This window comes from Euleptes europaea, chromosome 19 (assembly GCF_029931775.1).
Source record: "Euleptes europaea isolate rEulEur1 chromosome 19, rEulEur1.hap1, whole genome shotgun sequence".
In the NCBI taxonomy this organism is placed as follows: Eukaryota; Metazoa; Chordata; class Lepidosauria; order Squamata; family Sphaerodactylidae; genus Euleptes; species Euleptes europaea.
Window position 1 is genome coordinate 1429395 of NC_079330.1, and position 17191 is coordinate 1446585.

Below are 17191 nucleotides of genomic sequence, written 5' to 3' on the forward strand. Positions count from 1 at the left end.
CAGCAGAAGGTCCCATGAGATGTGCATGTCTCTCTTTGCCCCACAGCCCTTGGATCAACTGTAATGGGGGCTCTGGTTGCCAAAATGAGTGTCCATTTCATGTGGCTTCCTACATACCCCCCAAATGAAATGAATCTGTGTTGTGTGACAAGTTCAAACCTTTTCAGTATAAAACAGAATTGTCAAAAGATTTTATGAATTTTCTGTGGGGTTGGGGGTGATATTTTTCAACCCAGAATTATTTTTCTTGTGTCTCAAATGCATTTAAAAAGGGGGGAGGAGTTCTGTATATAAATATTATGTGTGTGAAGCGCCGTCAAGTCTCAGCTCAGTTTGGCCATTCAGGTAACTCCTCTGATAAATACCTTATTTTTCAGGGGTTATTTAAAAAGGGGAGTTGATTAAAAAAAATACAAGTGAATGTATAAAATGTTGCATTTGGGAGCTGGAGTTTTACCTCTTAAAGAATGAGTTGTTAGAGGATAATCGCACGCCACCCCCTGATGCTGATTCTGGGGTTAGAATACAGAAATTTCCTTGGAAGAATCTTCTTCAGACAACAGTCTCCTGGAAAGTTCTCCCACACAAGCCCCCCCCCCCAGAAATTAATGGGGGCAGAGCAAAAGCAAATGGGGGAGGGGGAGCTTGGGCAGGAGGTGGTCCCCTCTAGGGCTGCTCTCCATTTCCCTGTTGGGCTTGGGCAGGAGAATTGCTTGTTGTGACTGGACCAGGGCATTCTCAGTGAAGCCCCAGTAACTGAGAGCCAGTGTGCTGTAGTGGTTAAGAGTGCCAAACTGTGATTTGGAAAACCCGGGTTCAAATCCCCCACTCTTGCCATGGAAGCTCTCTAGGTCACCTTGGGGCTGGCTGCTCACTCTCTGCCTGACCTATGCGGGGTGGGGGGTGGGGGGATACAATGGAGGAGAGGAGGAGAGGGTGAGCGGTTTGGGGTTTGGAGAAAGGCTGGGCATAAATTAAGCAAATTAAAAAAAAACTGGGAAACAGTCCCAAGGGGATCTACTTGGAAGTAAGTCCCACGTTATGCAACGGAGCTTGTGTGTGTGTGTTAGTCAAGTCGCTTCCGACTCATGGCGACCCTATGAATCAGTGTCCTCCAGAATGTCCTATCTTTGACAGCCTCGTTCAGATCATGCAAATTGAGGGCTGCGGCTTCCTTTCTAGAGTCAGTCCATCTTTTGTTGGGTCTTCCTCTTTTCCTGCTGCTCTCAACTTTTCCTAGCAGCAATGGAGCTTACTTCTAGGAAAGTGCCTTTTATGATTGCAGCCTTACATTGTAATCCAAAGCAAAATTGCATCTTTCTGAATCCATTGGATTAAGTGGTTAAGCCCCGTGGTGCAGTGGTAAACTGCAGTACTGCAGTCCAAGCTCTGCTCACGACTTGAGTTCAATCCCGACGGAAGTCAGTTTCAGGTAGCCGGCTCAAGGTTGACTCAGCTTTCCATCCTTCCGAGGTCAGTCAAACGAGAACCCAGCTTACTGGGGGTGAAGGGAAGATGACTGAGGAAGGTACTGGCAAACCACCCCATAAACAAAGTCTGCCTAGGAAACGTCGGGATGTGACGTCACCCCATGGGTCAGGAATGACCCGGTGCTTGTACAGGGGGCCTTTACCTTTAGTGGCTTGGAGCGGTGGACTCTGATCTGGAGAACCGGGTTTGATTCCCAACTCCTCAACATGAGCAGTAGACTCTAATCTGGAGAACTGGGTTGGTTTCCCCACCCCTACACATGAAGCCAACTGGGTGACCTTGGGCTAGTCACACTCTCTCAGCCCCACCTACCTCACAGGGTGTCAGTTGTGGGGAGGGGAAGGGAAGGTGATTGTAAGCCGCTTTGATTCTTCCTTAAGTGGGAGAAAAAATAGGCTTATAAAAACCACCTCTTCTTCTTCTGTTTAGGCTTGCATCGTTAAGGACTCTCACATACAAACACTCATTTAAAAGTGCATCCAGTCTGGGGTTTTAGAGGGTGTTTACTAGAATGGTTTGATTTCCCTCTATTTTTTTAAAAAAATGAGTAGAAATATAAAGTATAATATGAATTTCAGTTGCGCTGGTAGGGGTGGCATTTGTCTCTTCACTCTCACCAGATAGTTCAGGTTTTTAAAACTATTTCTGTGTTGGAGCTTAGCCTCCCCCCCCCCCAACTCAAACATCAGATTGGCTCCTTCAACAAAAATATGTAAATTGATTAGAATAACTTGAGTGTCCTCTGGGGGGAAAAAGGGGAGAGGCTGTTAAGAAAGGAGTGATGAAAACTGGCCAGCTGCTTTCCTTCTCTCCTTCTCTCTCTCCCCCCCCCCATTTAATTCTCCGAATCTCGGAATCCGTGGCTTTTTATTCATACTTGAAGGAGATGAGCCCGCCCAAGAGCACCACCCCATATTTCTTGTCTCATGCGCGCTGCTTTCTGCAGCCCTGCGTCTTGGTGCTCCAGGCGGGTCAAGCCAAGGCTGAACCGCAGATAAAAAGGGTTGCCCAGTTTGTCGCCCCCTCTCCTTAAACTCGTGCAAATAAAAAAGACACACACACACCCGCCCAGCTCTGTGCTTGGGTGCTCAGGTGTTCGCCCCCCCTCTCCTCCCCCTAGGCAGCTCTAATTGCCATGTCGCTATTTCATCCCTTCCAGGATTAATTGCTGGGGGAGGGCAATTATTTTGTGACACTTGTTGGCTGCTGATTCTCAACACGCGCCTGGCAGACATCCCCCCCCCCAAAAAAAAGATCTCTGCTTTTGGACTTCTGAAGCCAGGGATTTTCGAAGTGGTGGGTATCCAGTTTCCTCCCTCTTTCAAAGTGAGGGGAGAATTAGAGAGTTGTTAAATGCTGTAAGGGGGGGCAAGTGATGAAAGGCGATGAGGGAAAGTCCCAGCGATTCCTGTCCCCCACCCTCCATAAATTCACTGGCTTTACAAATATAGCACTGAAAATCAAGGAACCCTGGGCTGATGCCCGCTGACTGAAGGCGGTGGCAGGAGGTTCTCCCTCCTCACCGGGCACCAGCCAGTCAGCAGTCTCCTGTGGCCAAGGAAAAAAGATCTCTGGGCAGCCCCCACTGACTCTTGTGCCCACCGAGTCGGTTTCTCTCTGCAGGTGAGGGAGACGATCCGGCCCGAGTCCCCGTATTTCAAGGAACGAGTTACGCGTGTTCTTAAATTTTAGCAACAGAGACCAACGGTTGAATTTTCTTTGGGTTTTGCGCAACAGGGACCACTGTAGATCTTTGTGCCCACCGTGCCAACCTGATCAGTTGTGGTGGATGTTATTTCCGCTTATTTCCAGCGGGTTCTCTTCGGAATTCTCCAGGGTTTTGTGAACTGGGGTCTTGCCTCTGTCAACTTTGTCTCCGCTCCTCTCCCTCCCCCTTCTCTCTCTTGCAAAAATGGAACTGCTCCTAATCGAACTGAAGCTGGGCGTCCAGACTGAGACACACACACACGTTTCTGAAAATCGAACTATTGGGATAAACCCTCTGGCTAGGAGATCTCAGAGCTTCGGACTGAAGGGTGGTGGTAGAGGTGGGGAACAGTGGTTAAAGACCCACAACCAGCAATTGCTAAGAGCGAAGGAGCGCACTCGAGCGCCGCTCTCCGCTGCCCCTTCTTCTCCCTGCAGATCGATTCTCACAATCCCCCCCCATAAAGCTATAAAAGGACACCCTCCTCCCCACACAGGTATCACCAATATTTGTTACTTTTTGTTTCTCTCCCCCCAATTAAATCTTGCAAGGGGGGGCTGTTGGAAAGGCATAAAGTTCAGATGGATCCGCGCTCTTGCTTCTCTCCGGCTCCCCCATAAGGAACTGCTCAGGGGTTCTCTTGGCCCCTGAAGGCTACCAGAGGAAAGGGAGCGGGGGCATCCATTCACACCAGGGTCATCTAGTCCAACCACCTGCACAATGCAGGAAATTCACAACTACCTCCCCTGCTGGAAGGCTCTCCCCCTTCAGAGGAGGAAGAAAGGCCTTTGGCTGCCTGGGGTGGGGGGAGAAGGGGGTACTAAAGTTTTCCCGGGTTCAGTCTTTCAAGCCCAGAGCGAGGCTAGAAAGGGGAGTCTGCTGGGCTCGGCGTTGCCTCCGCTGGGCATCGAGGGCTGCGCCGTCCCGTTAAACTGGTGTGGGGGGGTATGAGGCACGGGCTGCTGTCAGACTCCTGGGTTTCGGGGCAAGGGAGGGAGGGGCGGAGAGGCTGGACCGCGGGGCCCCAAAGACCCCCAGATGAAAATGCCTGACCCGCCCAGGTTAGCCATGGCCGTTTATGCACGGGAAGTTTCGCCTTGGATTTGCCGTGCACATTTTCCCCATACGAATTCTCCAAACTAATGCAGAGTTTTGAGAGTCCAGATGGGGAAAATGTGCATCTAGAGCGGCAAATCCAAGGCAAAATCTCCCAGGCATCAATGGCCCATTGACGAAACCTGCGTTTGTTCCACGTTTTCTGGCCGGAGAGAACGGCCGACCGTCTCGTGGGAAAAACGACTTAAAATCCGTTCGACCCCGGGGGCACCGCGAGAAGGGGGCCACGATCCTTCGAAATCAGGCCCCTGGAAGGCAGGGGGGGCTGGCTTCCCAGCAGGAGTGGGAAAGTCTGGCTGGGAAGCGATCCTCACTGCTTTTAGCAGGGCTTCCTCTGGAGTCGGCATGCATGCGGGATCAGGCTGCAGCCCCACTCTTTTCGAGGCAATAAGTAGGGCGGGACACAGAGGCGGGCTGGGCGGCTGCCGCCGGGAATCCTCGCTGATAAAGAGTGGAGTTTACACGCGAGTATGCGTTGGTTAGAGTTGCCCTTCTGCTCATCTGCTTGAGAAAAATTCAAGAAGGAGGGGGATAAACGTAGCTGCGCAAGATGTAAGCTGCGCAGCCGGTTTTTAATCATGGTAAAGAAAACGTTTGTTTTTTAATCGGAAATAATTTCAACGATCTTTGCTTCCGAGTAAGAACAGCCCAATCCTTAGGCGTGCTTACTCGCGAGGAAGCCCTACAGGATTCCCCAGGACTTGCGGGGAGCGCGCAGAAGCTTGCCAGCTCTGGGCGAGGGAGCTCGGGCGAAGCCCCTCTGCTTCCCAAGCCCTCGCGCGGAGGCTGTTTCCCCCAGGTGTGCAGGGCCGGGACCTGAAACACCTGTCAACGTGGCGAAGGGGGGGTAGGAAACCCGGGAGAGGGGCCCACACTGCAGGGCGTCCTCTTGGAAGGGCAGGATCTTCCACGGAAGAGTGATTATGTGATATGGGGGGGGGCATTTGGTCTCCTCCCTAATACTCTAAAGCTTAGGCATGGGCACCCGGTTGGCTCTGCCGCCCCCCCCCCCTTCGCCTTCTCTTTTCCCACCCGGTTGCCCTTTTGGGGAGACGGAGTTAAAGACTTCAGGTGGGGGGCATCTAACCTCTGTGGAGATGTTTGCCCTAAACCCAAGCAGGAGGCACAGAGGTTAGAGCAGGGGAGGGGGCAACTTCGGACTTAAGACATGAAGCTGTCTTCTACTGAATCAGGCCCTGGGTCCATCGAAGTCGGTATTGCCTCCTCAGACCGGCAGCGGCTCTCCAGGGTCTGAGGCAGAGGTCTTTCCCATCACCTATTTGCCTGGTCCCTTTAACCGGGGATTGAACCTGGGACCTGCTGCATGCCAAGCAGAGGCTCTGCCACTGAGCCACAGCTCCTCTCCAAGGGTCTGAGGCAGAGGTCTTTCCCATCACCTCCTTGCCTAGTCCCTTTAACTGGAGATGCCACTGGGGATTGCACCTGGGACCTCCTGCGTGTCAAGCAGAGGCTCTACCCCAGGTGGGAGCGGCCCAGCCTCCGGCCGGGGCAGAGCTGTGGCCCTCCGGGGCCCACCTGGCCAAAGTTTGCTCTCCAGCCCCTGCAGGGAAACTTCTGCTCGCTTCGCCAAGCAGGCAGGGCGCGATTGAAATCCGAGGCAGGCCGGGGCTGCTGGGCGCGCGGGGCCCCGGCGATTGGTGGGCGCGGCCGGGCGCGGGGGCTGGCGGCGGGGGCTGGCGGCGAGGGCGGAGGGAGCGGCGGCGCGGAGCCTATCAGCGCGCGGCCGGCCGCCCCCCCCCTCCCGCACTCCCCGGTGCGCCAAAGTTCGCCGCCGCTTCGCAACTTGCAGCCCTCCCTATCGTCGCTGGCATCAGCCCCCCCACCCCCCACGCGAGGGGCTCCGCACGCACGCAGCAGACAAGAGGGAGTGGGGGGACCCGCGCCCGAGAAGGCCGGCCCAAAGAGCGGCTCCGCTGCGCCAGTCTCCGCTCGGCCTTCCTGCAGGGCGCACGCTCCAGTCCCGCCGGTCACTTCCACCCGCCCCCCTTCCCCGGCCAAAATCCCGGTGCTTCGGGGGGCTTCCGCGGCTCAGGGGGGCGGCGGTGGGGCTTCTCCTGCCCGCCTTTCGCCAAGAGTTGGACTGGGGGGGGGGGTGTTCTTGGATTCGTTTTTCTCCTGCGGGACTCCCCGAACCCTCCCGCTCCGCCGCCCCACCCCCCTCCCCGTCCACCCCAGCGGCCTGGACCGGAGCATGGCTGCGCTGCCCGGGAGCGTGCCGAGGATGATGCGCCCCGCGCCCGGACAGAACTACCCCCGCACCGGATTCCCCCTGGAAGGTAGGTCGCGTCCCCTCCCCGGGCCGGGGCTGCCGCTGGGACGCGGCTGCCTTCTCAGGCCTCGATCCCCGCAGCGGGCTTTCCTCTACCCAGGAATCGGAATCCAAGGGGGAGTTTGCTTTCCCCCCCCCCACCCGTTTTCCAGAGATTATTCATAATGCTTAAAATCAGCCGGCGGCTGCAACCCTGGGCACACTCAGGGCGAAAACGCATGGGGGGGGGGGGTTTGCTGCCTTGGATTTGCCGCTCTCTTGCGGCCCCTTTTCCCCATCTGAATTCTCAAAAAACTGCCGGGGGGCTTCTTTTGGCGTTCCGAGAATGTGGCTGGGGGGCATGGGCATCTAGAGAGCGGCAAATCCAAGGCAGCGACCCCTCCCACGGGGAGGCAGTCCTGCTGGAGTGAGTGGCCATCGGCCCAGGCTGCCGGGAGACCGCCGCAGCGTGACTCCGGCTCAACCGGGCCGGCAATGACCGGACCGAGCGGGGCCGAGGACGGGGCCACCTGTGCGGAGGCCGCGGCTTCGAGCCAGACCGTCCCCCTCGCTTCCAGCCGAAGGACCACTTGCCGGCAACCGAGCGCCAAAATACGCACCGTTGCTCGAGGGCGCGCGCCCCGCTTTCGGAAGTCAAGTCCGGGGTGGGGGGGAGTGGAGGCGGCCCTCTTTTTCCTTCTCCCCACCGGACCCTGTCTTGCAAAAGAACGAGACTGGCCAGCCGCAGCTGCGTGGCACCGGGGGGGGGGGGCGCACCTAAAGCCGAGCAGTTTCCTTTGCTTTTGCGCCCGAGTTTTCTTTTGAGTTCCGCCCCCCCCATGCAGAAACTCGGAGAGTGCCTTTCCCTCCCCCCCATCACCCCCTCGCCCGTCTCTCGCCGCCAAGCCCCTGGCTGCAGCCAAGACCAGCTTGGGCGCCCCTCTGTGCATGCATTACCGGGCGGGCGTGCTCAAGTGGCGGGCCGCGAGGCGCGCGGGGCGGGGGCGGCGAAAAACCCGCACGCCGCGGGGATTTGGGTGAAGAGGCTCCGCGCGGTGGCGAACGAAGCCGCGCGGCCGGCGGATCAAGGGATTACCAAAATATTTGCCCAGCGTGCCTGGGCATAATGAGGCGGCCGCGCCACGCCGCCACCGCCGCCCACTCCAGCGGGAGCCGCGGCTCGGGCGCCCATTAGCGGCGCGTGATTTGGGAGGAAAGCGCCGGGCTCGCCGGGGAGGGGGGGGTAGCCCGCCCCCCCCCCGCTCCCTTCGGGCTTCTGCCTCCTCCGATTAGCCAGCCAGCGCCTTCACACACCCCCAACCCCCATGCCGGGGTGGCCGAGAAGTCCTCTCTTTCCGCAGGCACAAATAGGCCCTTGGAGGTCTCTGGGGCTGGGCAGGCTCCCGGGAAATCCCCGGGGCGAGCGGGCCTTCGCACGCCGCCGTTTGCCAGGCATCTCCGCGCCTGGTTCAAAAGTTCTCAGACCGCGTCTCCCCCAGATCCGTGTCTGAATGTTTCGTTCGGCTGATTTTAAGGAATCAAAACGAGTTCCGTGGTGACTTTGAATTATTGGTGCCGGCTGCTGGGCCGCCTCCCGGGAACTTTTCTTTCCAAACGGGATCCATCCCACCGGGAGTTCCTCGGCCTCTCTAGCGCCGGGTTCGGTGGGGAGAGACATTTCCTAGCCAGGCGCCCGTTTCCCCAGCTTGGGGAGATGGGGAGGGGGTCGTTTATCAAAAGCTTGTTCGGGGGCGGAGATCTTGGGGGGTTCCTTTTTTTGTTCTGTTTTTCCCGAGCGGGAGGCCCAGAAACCGGCCGCGATAGCGGTCGGGACAGCTGCCAAGCAAACGCAACCAGATGTGGCACTCAGGCACACCAAGGGAAACATTTACAAAATATATATTGGGGTCATGGGGAGGAAAAGGGGGGTCGGGGCAGATGGCTGCAGTTAGGGGAGGCTCAGATGGAGCGGATCCGAGTCGGGGGACTCCAGAAACCCGTGCAACAATGCCGCCGAGGCCTGGGCACCGGCGGGGCGATCCCAACAGCCGCAAGCCCACGCGCGTTTACTGGGGAGTAAGTTCCGTTGGACTCCATAAGGCACGAGTCTGATTCATGGCATGTTTCCTGGAAAGGCAGTTCGGCTGTGTTGAATGGAGTTTACTCCCCGGTAAAGTTCTAAAAATGATCGCCTGCCTAGAAAAATGTTTGTTTGTCAAGGGTGGGGTGAGAACAGGAGCCACCACAGGTTCTCAAAGATTTTTATGCCCCCGCCCGGGGTTCTGACTTCAAGGAAATGGACATAGGGTCGAGCTGGCATCCCAAACGCGGGTTTCCTCACAAACGTACTTAGGATCGCATCCTTAAGGGAGGCCAACTCTCCCCACCACCACCACCTATTGCCTGCATGTAAGCTGGGCTTTCCCTGTGCCTGGCGCTGGGTCTTGCTGCACCCGAAGGTCCCATTTTAACAGAAGGCTCCGGACGAGGGGCGTTCTGCTCAGTGGGGTGCAGGCATGCAGCTGTCATCCACAACACTGTTAAGGCAGAGTCTTTGGTGTTTCACCCGGCAAAGGATCTGGTCCTTCCTTAGATCCAGTTATACGTGATTACCTGCACTGAACACCAGGAAAGGTGTTTCTGTCCCCTGCGTAGCCTTCGGCTTAAGAGGGCTGCGGATTAGGCCCACCGCTGGGGGAGACTTGGTCTCGCTTTGGCACCTCAGGGTTCCTTGGTTGAAAATGGGCCAGACTGCTGCAGGGGATTTCTTCCAAGGCCTGTTTAGTTGAGAAATGGAAGGGTAAATGTGGGTAGAATTGAAATCAGGCATGTCCCTGAAGGAACAAGCATCCCCCCTCCAATATTTGAGAAAGCCTGATCCGCTGCATAGTTACGCGGAAGGAAGCTCCACTGTCTGCAGGGTCATTATTCGGAAGCATTGGGAATTCCAGGAGACTCGCTCCTGGGAATAGACACCAGGTACACAATCCACTGGATTTTTTGCAGATGCAGGAAAACAGCAGAACTGGGGCCGGGATAGAGAAATCCTGTGCTGTAAAGGTCTCAAAAGGGTGGCCTTGTCCTCCCCAGAGATAGGAGATGGGGGCGAGTCCCTCTCCTGGCCCCAGGAGTTGCCTAAATTTGCCCCCTTCTCTTCCTCCCCCCACCCCACCCACAGTCTCTACGCCGCTGGGCCAAGGCCGGGTCAACCAGCTCGGGGGAGTCTTCATCAACGGGCGCCCGCTGCCCAACCACATCCGCCACAAGATCGTGGAGATGGCCCACCACGGGATCCGGCCCTGCGTCATCTCCCGGCAGCTGCGCGTCTCCCACGGCTGCGTCTCCAAGATCCTCTGCCGGTACCAGGAGACGGGCTCGATCCGCCCTGGGGCCATTGGGGGCAGCAAACCCAGGGTGAGTGAGCAAGCTAGGGAGGGAGGGGGTCACCTTTGATGGAGATGCCCGTTTGGGAGTCTGCTTGCCCCACGTCATCTCTCCCACTCGGGAACCAAAAGCGCCAAGAGAGTGCGTCCTAGGGCACATTCACCTGCGAGTAAACCCCAGTGAACCGCCAGTCTGCTCCGGCTTAGCCCAACTCGGCAGCTTCCGTTTTCCAAGTGATAACAGAGCGGCCTCTCCTTCTGGGGGAAAGGAGCCAGCGAAGAGAAAAGACACCCGAATAACAGGACTCTGCAGGTTTGCTCGGGAGGGAATCCCGCTCACTTTTCTGGGCTTTTTTCCATGTACGAACGAACGAGTATGAAAGGCTTTATTGTCATTAAAATTATTTCCATGTAAAAATGAATCCGGGCCCGAAATTCTTTCCCAGCAGTTGAAAGAAATGTCAGCGTCCAGTGGGACTTACTCGCCTGCATGTCTGTACAGACTTTCAGGCTCGGCTCCTCCGGGAGTAAGTCCTGCTCGATGGCCTTGCTCCTAAGGATTGCAGCTTCCACTTCCTGAGTGAATTTTTGTGAAGTAGGGGCAGAGGATTGGGACGGGGCAGCTGGGGAGAACTCGAAGGCTGTTGTCCTGGGAGCCCCTAGAAGGACCCCTATAGGGGTGTCCCTGAGCCAGCTCGAAGGCCTGCCATGGAAAACGTTTAAATTTAAAAGTGGATTTCTCTCTCTCTCCCCCTCTACTCCCGATCTCCCCTTCTCCTCCTCAATTGCACGTTGGTCCCAAAAGCAGGTTGCAACTCCTGACGTGGAGAAGAAAATCGAGGAGTATAAGCGCGAGAACCCGGGGATGTTCAGCTGGGAGATCCGGGATCGGCTCCTCAAAGACGGCCACTGCGACCGGAGCACTGTCCCCTCAGGTGAGAAGGCAGCTTGGGTGGGGGGTGGGGGGGAATCCGAAATTACTGGAGGCAAGTCTCTTCTCTGCAAATAGCCGCTGGACGCCAAAAACGTGGGCTTCTGGGCCAGGGGAGATTCTTTCTCCTTGCAGCAATCCCCCCTTCCCAATCCTCCGTATTTTCTTTTTCCTGCCCTCTTCCCTCAACATTCTGTGAAACTTTAAAACCTGCATAGTGCTACATGTGAGGAGGCCTCCTCTTTGGAGACTGCCCTGATTCCACCACTTCCAAGATTCCAATTCAGATGTGTGGGGGGGGGATCCCCTCTGCTTACAGAAAGGTAGGATGTCAAGGAGAAACTAAGTTTAGGACTGAACTGACCCTAGAAGCTAAAATGACTAAACTGAGGCTATTGTATTTTGGTCACATTATGAAAAGACGAGTCACTGGAAAAGACAGTCATGCTAGGAAAAGTTGAGGGCAGCAGGAAAAGGGGAAGACCCAACATGAGATGGATTGACTCAGTCAAGGAAGCCACAGCCGTCAACTTGCAAGATCTGAGCAAGGCTGTCAAAGATAGGACGTTTTGGAGGACATTGATTCATAGGGTCGCCATGAGTCGGAAGCAACTTGACGGCACTTAACACACACAAGGTTAGGACTCCTCTCCCTGACATGCTGGCTTTCTGCGCCCTGAAGATCTGAATGTTCCTTCCTTGGCAAATCCTCCTGACACAGGAAAGGGTGGGTGAGGGCTCTTTGCCTGGATTTGCTAGCATTTTACATGCAGGGACATTTTAACTAAATATCTGTAGGACTGTTCAGTTGCGAGCTGTAACCAAGTGGCCCTGTTTGCCTAGGGTGGAGTGGGCAAGCAGGCGTCTCTTTGGCCCTTTGACTCCCCGGCCCCCCTTCTGGGCCCTGAGGCAATTTAGCCTGGGGACTTCAATAAAGTCAGAGAAGTCACAAGATTGGCCTCAAAATCTGGAAATCAGGAATTGAATAACGGAGAGAGAATAAGGTGAAGTGAAGGTTAACTAAGGCAAAATGGAATCATTTAGCAACTATGCATACAGTAAATGAAGACATTTGTCCAAAACATGTTCTAGACTGATGGGAATTTGGGCGGGGGGGGGGGGGTGGGGTGCTTGCTAAATGTTGAATGCCAAAGTATGTCTGGGGCACAAATTGCAGGCCAGAGTCTGATCCAGCCCCTGGATGGGAGACCACCTGGTACCTCCCCCCCCCCTTTATGCTGCCTTGAGTTCACCATGGAAGAAAGGCAGGGTCACGATGCAGACAAAACTTCCTCAGCGTTCTATCTTCCTCACTGCAAAAGTTGCTAAGCTTGTATGTGCTAGTCCGCCCTCAAACCAACCCTATTCTCTCCCCCCAGATAGCAATTTTAATGCTGACCCCATGAATGAGCCCCTTTGCTCTTCAAGTTATTTGTTTTGCTGAGCCACCTTTCCTGGGTACCAGAATGGTCCAACAGTCCTGGGACCTTGCAGGAGGCTCCTGTGACATTCTAAACCTGGCACTGCTGGATCTCTGTATTTTTTTCTCAGCTTTTAGAACACAGATTTTTATGGGATCGGATAACATCCATCTGAATTGTTGTGGACTCTTAAATCTTCTCTTGGTATATGGGGTAGGGAGAGGTTGCTTATATATGGAAACAAGGAAAGATTTTCCTCTGGTAAGATCATGGATTGAAGCCAGAATTTAAATTGGTAATTTGGGTTGGGGAGGGGAAGGCACAAGAACTGGGGTGTGGGAACACAGAACACAGCAAGCCCAACAGCCACTTTCATTTGGACTCCTTTAAACACGCTGGATGCAAGCTTGCTTGGTTATTCAGCACTCTGCATCAGGCTGGTGGGGTCCGTCCGCATCACTTGAAAACCAGCATCCTTCATTTTAAAACAGGTTAGTTAGTTTAAAAGCAGCTAACTAGGAAAAGGTTGCTTCCTCTCGCTGTTTGTTTCTGTGGAATTGGTACTGCAGTGATGAAGAATTTGGCTGCTTTGGGTAAAATTGGAACAAGAAAAGTGACATCTTTCAGCATGGGCCTATCCTATTTAGAAATGTCTTTCTCTTTATTCATTTATACAATAAGAGTTATTGCATATAGCTCAAGATAGCCCAAAAATTCTCTTGAAAGTAATACTTTTAAGAAGGTTCATTGTTGTTGGGAGTTGTGAATGGACATTAACAGGGCTTTGGGGTGAATCACCAGGATTTGGGGGCCTTGGGGGTTCATTCTGATCTATGACTCCTGATATGAGATGGGAGGGTGCGAGCCATGCAGGCAGGAAGCACAGGGAGCTCAGGACCATAATCTGGATCCTTGATGTCTGTATGTTGGGAGGGGTGGTGTATACCTGACCTCTGCCTCGATTCCACTGCCTACACAGCAGGAGGGGTGTGTTTGTGTCGGGTAGGAAATCTATGCCAGAACCATTTGAGGCTGCAGGTACAGCATAATGAGGTGGTAGAATCCTGAAGTGGTAAAATAAACTGACTATACCACTGCAGGTGGAAGGCACAGTTGGTGAAGGTTCCCCTGTATTCAAAGCTCCACGCAAGCAAAGCACTAGCTGATCAGGAAAAAAGTCTAGCCTAGGTCCTTTCTCTGTTGCTCTAGCCTTCTACTTGCAGGGGGCTACTTTTACAGGGAGGAGGATTTTAAAAGATTTTAAGAGAGCCTGCCAGCCAGCCAGAGCCTCTTTGCTTGGAAGAAACTGCCACTGAAGGCGGTGAAGCTTGCTAACGAGTTGGTTGGCAAAATAAACAGACTGGTCAGCCAAAGGGCACGATCAGGTGAAGGCGAAGTGGGCCAGGTCCCCAGTGAAACCAGTGGGGTTTTCAATATATAGTTGGGCACCATAGAAACCAGTGGGTCTTTACTTCACCCGGCTTTCTCTGTAGAACAGCTCAAGGGGATCTTTCTATTGTGATTCTGTAAGACCAAGGGGAAAAATAGAGACAGGGTTTGGTTTGAACGGGGAAGACAATGGTATGCTGTATAAGTATGGGCTATCTGGTTATACGGAATTCTATCAGGCAAAACATGATGAAGAGGGCAGAGAGGGTTTTAGGGGCAGTGATGTAGTGGTGAAGTTGTGTTCTTCTGTAGGGTGCAGCTAAATAATGGTCTTCAAAGTATATGTAAAAAGCTGCCTTGTTAAATTTGCACCGGGATAAGGTGCCATAAGCTTCGCAAACCTGGAAACAGAACAATGTTTCCCTTTTATTTTTTAAAGAAACTTCCTCCAGTTGAGTATTTGAATCAGAGGTTTTCCCCAGTTCAAATCTGCCCTAAGCAACTCACCTGTCCACACAAGACAAGGCCACAGAGACACACCTCAAGTTTAGGTATAGTTGAAGGATCCCTGTTTGTGTGTGTAGCGGGGGTGGGGGGGCTAGAGACAGCCAGTGTGGTGTAGTGGTTAGAGTGTCAGGCTAGGGTCTGGCAGTCTGGAGTTCTATTCCCCACTCTACCATGGGAGCTGCCTGGGTAACCTCAGCCGATCACACACGCTCAGCTTAACATATGGACACCATTTAACAAGGTTGTCTTGAGGATAAAATAGAGGAGGGGAGAAAGATAGGAGCTTCTTTGGGTCCTGGTTGCAAAGAAAAGTGGGGTGGAAATGAATTAAACGGGGGGGGGAGTGGGGAGAAGAGGCTACCTGGAAGAGCGACCTGTGCCGGGCTCTCCTCTTCCCTCCCAGCTTATATTCTCTTCTTCTGTCTTTGACTGTCCGAGGTTTAGTGAGTTCAATCAGCCGTGTGCTCCGAATCAAGTTCGGGAAGAAGGAGGAGGAGGAAGACTGCGACAAGAAAGAGGAGGACAGCGAGAAGAAGGCCAAGCACAGCATCGACGGCATTCTGGGCGACAAAGGTAGAAGCAGAACAAGCCTTACCCCCCCCCCAAGGTGGTCTGTGCCCCAAGCAGACTCATCCCCTTCTCAACCCGTGCGCTTCAAGGGTATCAGTCTGCTTGGAGCAGCCCTGATAGTTTCCTTCTGTGGCCTGTTGGCAACTCTCTTTTGTTTATCCACAAAGCAATTCTTGGGTGGGTGAAATCAAATCGAGGACAGGGCCTGGCTGCAGCAGGAGCCTGCCCTGGTTTTCTATGATATACCTTAAGGAAATAATTCTGCCTCTTAACAAAATTACAGAATAGTTTGGACTTTTAAAAGGATTCTTATAGAGTAACTGTGGCAGAATGAGAGGTCAGAGGGATGTCAGACAATATTCAAAATTCAGAGTCTTTACAGAATACGTTTCTCACTCTCTGCGATACTTTTCTGGAGAGGCCGTCTGTGCATATTTGTGAGTGGATAAATAAACGTGTGCCTTTTCAAATTCTGCATTGTGTATAAAAGAAGTACATTTGCTTCATTGTACTTTCCATAATTTATTCTGGTTTTGCTTATGAGTGACGAAGAATGCTGAAGTCAGGCCTGATGATGGCTATTTTACTCAGCCATCTCCTACTGGCTTCTAAGATTTTTAGGATACATTACTTTTTTTAAAGTATATCTTGGCAGTCAGAAAGGCTAGGATTTCTCTTTAAAAGCCAGGTACTCTGGAATCAAACTTCCACACCCTTATCCTGTGCTTTTCTTCTGTTCTTAAAAAATCCATCATATTTGATATACACTTTTCAGATAATTCCACATGAGTGGCCATGTTAGCTAGCCTGCAGTAGCACAATAGAACAGGAGTCCAGTGGTATCATAAAGACTAGCAGTAATGAATGACGTTAAGCAAAAAGTTTATAACAGTATAAGATTTAAGGTGCGCTGGCCTCCTGTTTGACATTTTCAGAAACTCTACTTGAACAATAATTTTGAATTAAAGACACAGAACCTTTCTTTATTCATTTGTTCAAAATTGGGACAAATGTCCAAAGTGCATGAAACCATCTTTGGAGTTGCACAGAACTCTGTGGCAGCTGCCGGGGGGGGGGGGAATAAATTCTGCCACAACGCTGTGTGAAGGCTGGAGAGACACACGCCTCTTTTCCCTTCCTGGCTGTAAGTCATTGTAGTAATTTTTAATCTGGTCAGCCCCTTTGGGTTTTCTTGAGCAAATTTTAAAATGAATAGAGAATCAAACAGAAGTGCTCTTTAAATCAAGTGTAACCCTGTTTAGCCAGGAGCGATGTCAATTTTTCACTGTCTGAAATAACATTGTGTGCGTGAAGTTTTCCATTCAGATATGATATGCTGCTGTTTAAGATATTTCTAGGGCTTCTGCCAATGCAACCTATATGTTTTGCTATCTGTAATAATATCGTAAAGAATCTGAGCATCTAAAGAAGTGTGATTTAAAGGATTCCTTTTTAAAAAAAATGCTCCTTAAGTTCGAGGGGGGGCGGAGGGCAGCGAGGAACAAGGCTTCTCCCTTTCATTTTCACACACCCCCAGTATTAAAAAGAAAATTGCAGGAGACACAAATTGTCCCCCAGAGGGGTGTCTCTTTCCCTTTTCAAAGCTTGATTGATCTTTGAAGACAATCTTGAGCGTTGGGGGGTGTTAATAAAATTAGACGACTGGTTGGAGAGGAGTGGGGGGGTGGGGGGAAGTGCTAATGTGTTACCTGTACAGCACCAATCCTTTGATTTGTGGCGAGGGGGTGTGAGACTCTGGAGACTCCATTGGAAAGGCACAAATACGGAAGACGGGTAGAAAACAGGAGTCACTCCGGATCAGTTATTTAGACGGTGTTTCTTTTGGGGGGGCGGTTTGGCTGGTTCCTCAATGAATTTGTTAAACAGCTCCGTTTCTCTCTGCCTGCCGATGTTTCCTAAGCGGTCCCCTGAAACCTCCTTTGACAACTGACTGACGGGGAACCTCGTTTTCAATTATCCTTTGGGCTCTGGGATTTTGGGGGAGGAGGGGAAGGAGGGATGAGTTAAACTGGGGAGAGATTCCCCCACTCCATTTTGTTTTTTGGTGGGAGGGAGAATAAGAATGATTTTTGTCTTTGAAACATATTTTTGAAAGTTTTCTAGCAGTTAATTGGGAGAGGTTAGGAAGGGAGTTTGAGACTATTGAAATCTATCCACCGCGCGCTTGGTACTTGCTTGGGGGAGGAAGGGTAAGAAGGCAAAGCTTAATGATATTGTATTTTTCATACTGTCAAAAAAAGGTCATCTTAAAGAGAGAGAAAAGCCTGATCTTTGCCCCCACCCCACCCCAATAGTGAACATTATAGTGTTGTGTTTTGGGGGGCAGAAATTTGAGCCCGGTGGTCTGGGAGAGATTCTGTACTCCAAAGGCGACCCCAGGAATTG

General features: G+C 52.7%; 1 protein-coding gene across 4 annotated transcripts in view; it reads left to right on the top strand.

The window, feature by feature from the left end:
* Positions 1 to 6465: 6465 nt before the first annotated feature.
* The window catches only part of PAX7 (paired box 7), a 113210-nt gene continuing 102484 nt past the window's right edge, over positions 6466 to 17191 (top strand). The window contains exons 1-4 of one of the 4 annotated variants that reach the window (XM_056865053.1): positions 6466 to 6612; positions 9763 to 9998; positions 10773 to 10902; positions 14654 to 14788. In XM_056865053.1, coding sequence (XP_056721031.1) covers positions 6528 to 6612; positions 9763 to 9998; positions 10773 to 10902; positions 14654 to 14788 — 586 coding nt within the window. In that variant the 5' untranslated portion in view covers positions 6466 to 6527. The remainder of the gene's footprint in view (positions 6613 to 9762; positions 9999 to 10772; positions 10903 to 14653; positions 14789 to 17191) is intronic. The other 3 variants (XM_056865056.1, XM_056865054.1, XM_056865057.1) reach the window with 3 other exon arrangements.